The sequence below is a fragment of the Macrobrachium nipponense genome, chromosome 25, assembly GCF_015104395.2.
Source record: "Macrobrachium nipponense isolate FS-2020 chromosome 25, ASM1510439v2, whole genome shotgun sequence".
NCBI classification, from domain to species: Eukaryota; Metazoa; Arthropoda; class Malacostraca; order Decapoda; family Palaemonidae; genus Macrobrachium; species Macrobrachium nipponense.
The window spans coordinates 47,158,108-47,164,484 of record NC_087214.1 but is presented as its reverse complement, the minus strand read 5'-3'; the positions used below and the strand labels follow the sequence as shown (position 1 = coordinate 47,164,484).

The 6,377-nt window shown below is 36.5% G+C and overlaps 1 protein-coding gene and 1 long non-coding RNA gene across 2 annotated transcripts in view; both read left to right on the top strand.

Annotated features, from left to right (window-relative positions):
* Positions 1 to 238: 238 nt before the first annotated feature.
* Positions 239 to 942, top strand: LOC135199200 (uncharacterized). The gene is made up of 2 exons (XR_010310971.1): positions 239 to 384; positions 779 to 942. It is a non-coding gene; the product is annotated as an uncharacterized LOC135199200 (long non-coding RNA).
* Positions 943 to 3,345: 2,403 nt separating this feature from the next.
* LOC135199424 (uncharacterized) overlaps positions 3,346 to 6,377 on the top strand; it is a 4,692-nt gene continuing 1,660 nt past the window's right edge. The window contains exon 1 of the mRNA XM_064227446.1: positions 3,346 to 6,377. This exon is cut by the window's right edge and continues 1,101 nt beyond it. Within this exon, the coding sequence (XP_064083516.1) occupies positions 3,401 to 6,377 (2,977 nt within the window). The 5' untranslated portion in view covers positions 3,346 to 3,400.

Genomic DNA, 6,377 nt, shown 5'->3' with positions numbered 1-6,377 from the left:
GTACTTTACCTATGTAATTACTTAACTAGTCAATTTTAAAATTAACGTAATTTTAATAAATAGCTTTTCTCGTCTAATCCTTTTAAATGGTTATTGCCGTAAACAAACCACCAATTTTAATGCGGAAAATGTTTTCTTTGTTTACTGAGTGACGAAGAACCGGCAGTACCTGTCAAGAACTTAACAACAGCAGTCTTCAGCAGAAGTTCCAGTCATACTTACCGTGGATTAACTTTGAAGTGATTTAGTGACATATGGATCTTATCATTTGCATCACGGTCATGTGTTACGCAAATATGGAATAATTCTATCAAGTTACCATTGGACCCGGACCTGCCAAAGGGGAACCCGCTTACCTATCTCCTAAATCACACTAAAAACAAGGTGAGAGAAAAGCTATTTTTTCTTTGTTTTTTAAACTGTCCAGATCTTTACTTTTATTCCTGCAGCTTTAATGGATGCTTATGTGATAAGTGTATTATTATCTATACTTATCCAAATTATACGTACCTTACCTATACTTACCTTACATATAAGTGAATTACATACTTATTCATACTTCTAGTTACTTTGTTTAATTGTATTTCATTAGTCAATTTACTATTTAATTGTATTGAATTCTGTTTGTTTTTACTCTTATTTTGACGATTTGCTTACTGGGATAGGAATATACTTTACATTTTACTTGTTTACTTTTGGGCTGTTATTTCATTGGGTAGTTGCGTCCGATTCTGTTCATACATGAAATCTTAAGAATTCCTCTTGTTCACTATTTCAGATGTGTTTGTATACTTTCGGATTCATTTCATTGGCCTCCGGATGATGCAGCCCAAGTACTCACTTTCTATCCTTATGGTTCACGTCAAGTGTTTGTTTGTCATTCAGAAGTTTATTTTTGTGGTTCGATTATATACATTACAATTAAATTCATTGTAACTTATACTTTATTATTTATATATTCCTATATTAACTTATCCAAATTTTAATAAGTTACCTTATCATTAAAATCTGTATAGAATTCATTTTTATACATGGCGACCGTGACAGGATCTGGAAGTTGAGTGGGTGACTGCGTTTACCCGGAGGTAGGTTTGGTTTTGGGTCCAAGGTGATAATTTGCATAAAATTTACGTTAAGTTACTTTTGTGATTACTGTTTATACACTTCTGCTTATATTAGTACTGCATTTTATTGTTTTACTGTGGTCTATTGTTACTTATATATAGTCAAGATGACTGAACTGAAGAGATTAATAACTTCTCGGAAGTTTTGTAAGAAAGTCTGTTACGGAGTCGTTTGATCGACGTGATCAGTTCATCTTACTTGAAGCTTCAGATAAGCTAGCACTTGAGTCTAAGTTGACTGACAACATGGCACGTTTGAAGGAATTGGATCTTCAAATACAGGGTATAAAATGGAGTTCTGAAGAAAACGAAAGTGAACTGATGGAGGAATTGGAGACCTGTGAAAATTATCAAGACAAACTACGTTCGTGTTTATTTAAGCTCCAATCGCCTGTACCGACTACACCATCACCCCCAACTCCAGCTCTTCCCCTTTTGAAGAGACCAACGGCTCCTTTACCTCGATACTCTGGTCAAGAGAACGAAGATCTAACTAAATTTCTATCTCAATTTGAGGCAGTTATCAACAGGTATGAATACTCTGACTACGAAAAGCTTTTACTCCTAAAGCAGCAGATAACTGGAAGAGCCTTGGTTTTGATAGATTCCTTGGAGTCTCATAACCAAGGATATAGTAAAGCAAAGGAGCTCTTAGAAAAGGCACTTGCTTCTCCAGATGTTCAGAAATTCAGCACCATCAAGCAGCTATCTGAGCTAAACTTGGACAAATGTGATGACCCATTTGAATATGTATCCAAAGTTAAAGGTATAATAGAGAATGTCCGTAAGTTGAATGTTACTATTGATTATATTTTGCAATACTTTGTGTGGACAGGTCTGAATGAGAAGTTCAGGGATTTACTGATAAATATTACTAACCATACATGGCCTTCAATGGAAGAGATTGGTGATAACTTCTTCACTGCCTGCACAAGATACCATCACCATAAGAAGAAAGGGAAAGTAACAGATCATTCTGTGGATATGGCAATAAATGTGAACTTCACACCAGAGGGAACTAGTGGAGTTACTGCAAAATGTTATCCATGCTCCTTGTGTAGCACAGTCCAAGAAAAGGCTAACCATAACATCAGAGATTGTACGAACTTTATTTCTCCGGTTTCCAAAGTTGAGAAATTGAAGAGTATCGATGGATGTACTAGATGTGGCCTGGCATCACATTCTACTGAAAAGTGCAGATACAAATTTAGAGATCGGTGTGTAAATTGCAAAGGTTTTCATTGGAATTACTTGTGCACTCGTCCAGGGGGAAATCAATCCAATGACATTGGTCAAAAGAATCTGGACCTTAACAAGAAAAATTTCCATGAAAAAAACAAGGGCAAGAAAGACACAAAGGCTAAAACTCCTGCGGAAAGATCCCAGAATAACATTACTACTATTACAGAGGCATTGAATAACTCAAGTGAGGGAGATACGATTCTTCCAACCTTCACGTGTAACATAAGTGGATTTCAATGTGCGTTTTGATGAAAGACAGTGGATGTCAATCCAATTTCATATCTGAAGAGTTGGCAAGCAGATTGAATCTACCAGTCATACGAGAGAGTGTTAAACTTACTGTGAATGGTATCAATGTCCCTAGAAGTTATGACACCAAAATTGTCGAGGTGGAAATGAAATTTGACAGGGATTCAAGAGTCATTTATGCATTGTGCCTTCCTAATATAATATTACTTTGAATCTTCCCAAGTTGAACAGAGTTGTTAATGGATTTCTGTCAAAAGGATATAAATTGGCAGATACAAGACTTTTGGATGGTTCAGAAGATATTTCTGATATCCTGCTTATTTTGGGATCAAAATCCAGCTATTGCATACCTGAGACTGAAATTGTATTCGGAGAGAAATCTATATATTCAAGAACTCCTCATGGTGTAGTGTTAAAGGGAGCAACTGAGACTATTTTACATGATCTGCCTTATTTACCATATGCCCCTGAAATCTCGTCGTCTTCCTACATTTCAATAACTAATAGAACCCCAGACTACCTACCTTCAGAAGAAGCTAAGTTTTATCAAACCTCTAATATAGATTTTGGTAAAATCGAAAATAGAAATGAATCATTTGTTTTGGAAGGAGAGGATGATGAAGTCGGTGGGTTAGTTGATATTGACAAGGATGTACTTGATTCTGTTTGTGACCAAGCATTACATAGAGAGACTTCAATGTACTCTGAAAACTGTTGAATCCCATACTCAGTTGGTCAATTACGTTTTAGAGAAAACTACAAGGAATAGTGAAGGGAGGCTGGTGATGCCATTACTCTGGAACCCTAGAGTTTCTCACCTTTTGGGACATAACTTCAATATATCAGAGAAAATACTGTCAAGCCTGCAAAGAAAATTGCAAGGAAATTTAGATGATAAACTGAAGCAGATAAATATGGTATTTAAGGAGCAAGCGGATGCTGGAATAATAGAGAGAATTGAAAATTTAGATCAATTCAAGAAGGAGCATCCAGAGTCCAGTTTCATGCCTTTTATGGGCATTTTTAAGCCTGATCGTGAGACCACAAAATGTAGGGTTGTGTTCCTATCCAATTTGAGTGACAAAGGAAGTATGAATCACAATCAAACTATGCATGCAGGTCCAGCATTAAATCAGAAACTCTCCACTTCCATTATCAATTTGAGGTTCGGAAGCAAACTATGTTGCTTTGATATAAAGAAGGCATTCAACAATATAGGTCTTGAGGAAGTCGACCAAAATCGCCTTTGTTTTTTGTGGTTTAGAAATCTTGAAGAGGGAGATTTTTCAATTATTGGCTATAAGAATAGTAGACTTCCTTTTGGACTTAGATGTTCACCTGCATTATTGATGCTTGGATTATACAAGATATTGATACTGGATTCTACGAATGATTCTTTTCCATTGATGAAACTCAAGAGAACCATTTATCAGTTGTCTTATATGGACAACTGTGCATTTACGGCAGAAACGTCGGAGTGTTTGTTGTGGATGTATACAATGTTGGAGGATATTTTCAGTCCATATAAGTTTTCACTTCAGCAGTTTTTGTCTAATGACATGTCATTACAGAAAGATATTGACAAAATTCAGGAAACAGAGACTCCAACAAAAAGTAAACTGCTGGGACTTGAGTGGGATCGAATGAGTGATACATTGTCTACAAAACCCATACAACTGGATATAAATTCATCAACAAAAAGAGAAGTTTTATCTACTATAGCTTCACAGTTCGATCTTCTTAATTTCAACGGACCTATACTGAATCGAGCCAGATTGTTTCTACACAGATTGCAGTGTAGACCAGAACTAGATTGGGATGAAAAACTTACTGCTCCGTTGATCAATGAATGGAAGAATATCTGCAAGCAGGCCAATTCTGCACCTTCTGTAGAGTTCCCACGGAATTTTGGTGCTCGTACTGACAAATATAAATTGGTTGGGTTTGCTGATAGTAGTAAGGTTCTGTTTGGCACTGCAGTGTATCTGTATAACTTAAATACAAATAAGATCTACTTTATTTTAGCAAGAAATAAACTGGTGAGTAAACAATTGGAGTCAAAATCCATACCAAGCTTGGAATTGCAAGCTCTTGCATTAACCGTTGAAACTGTAAAGGATTTGAAGAATGAACTTTCAGGATTTGGTTGCATTGATCCTATTGAGATAGTTGGATGTGAAGTCTACTCTGACAGTTTGGTGGTACTGACCTGGCTGCAGTCTTACGCCTTGAAACTTGACAAACTACAAAAAAAGCAACCCTTTGTACTCAATAGGTTAGAGTATATCAATAAGCTGTGTGAGGATTCTTGTATGAAATTTTCTTTTGTGTCTGGAGAAGATAATCCAGCAGACTGCATCACCAGACCTTTATCCTTTAGGCAGCTGATGAAAACAAACTATATAACTGGTCCTAAGTTCATTACAGAGAGCGAAAGCAATGTGATCTGTAGTGACAGCACATTGTCTTTTCATATACCTGGATTATTTGAACCAAAACGAGTGCATAAAGTGGAGGCAAATTGTGGTAGTGCTTGTTCACCTCCGCATGTGGGCTCGGAACATCTTTTCTCTTTTAATAGGGTTTCTAGTTTTGAGAAGGCTGTGAGAGTGCATGCGGTGGTGCTCAGGTTCTGCAGCATTTTGAAATCTAAGTTTAAAAGTAAACATCCAGCTCTAGATCATTTTGAAGTTGAAGATGAAGGCTTTAACTTTTATGATGAAGCCTGTAGGCAGATTATAATCAGGGATCAACATATTCACTTCCCAGATGTCTTTGATTATTTTCACTCAAAACAGAAGCAGTTGAAGAATCTGCCTAACATTGTTGCACAGTTGAACTTGTTTCTTGATTCGGATGGCATGGTAAGGGTAAAGAGTAAATGCCGAAGATTGAAGGAAGTCCAACATCTTAACAAATTCAACTATCCTATGCTAATATCGAAGGACAGTATATTGGTTCCTCTGATTATAAGGGAATTGCACGTGAAGCTCTCACATGCTGGTTGTTATCCTTTGTTGGCGGAACTTAGAAGAAACTTTTGGATTACCCATATATACTCGACTGTGAAGAAAGTTCTGTCAAACTGCATCACTTGTAAGAGAGTAAATGAGAGGGTAATTAAACTAAATCAAAGTCATTACCCAGAGTTCAGGATTAATCCTGAAAACGTACCGTACAGGCAGATTTTTATTGATCATATGGGTCCATTTAAAATAAAGAATGAACAAGGAAATACTGTCAAGGTATGGTTGTTATGTATTACGTGTCTGTGGTCTCGGGCTATTAACTTGAAAATTTGTATGGATTTAACTTCAGAGGAATTTATTAGAGCATTACAACTTCATACATATGAATTTGGCATTCCCTCCTTATGTCTGTCTGATTTGGGATCGCAGTTCGTTGCTGGTGCAAATCAGATCTCTAGTTTCCTCAGCGATTACGAGACAAATGCATATTTACAGGAACATGGAATTAAATCCTTTAAATTTGAACAATATTACAAGGGATGTAATCAACTCGGCTCGTTAGTAGAGTCTTGTGTGAAACTAACCAAGCGCTTATTATTTGGAGCAATACGCAATAATGTTCTTCCCCTTCGGGATTTTGATTTTATTGTTCACAAAACTATACATTTGGTGAACAGAAGGCCAATTTCATTTAAAGAGTCTCTTAGGGACTCTTCAGGAGAGAGCATTCCAGAAATCATTACCCCGGAGATGTTGATTCATGGCAGAGAATTGGTTTCCATCAATATAATCC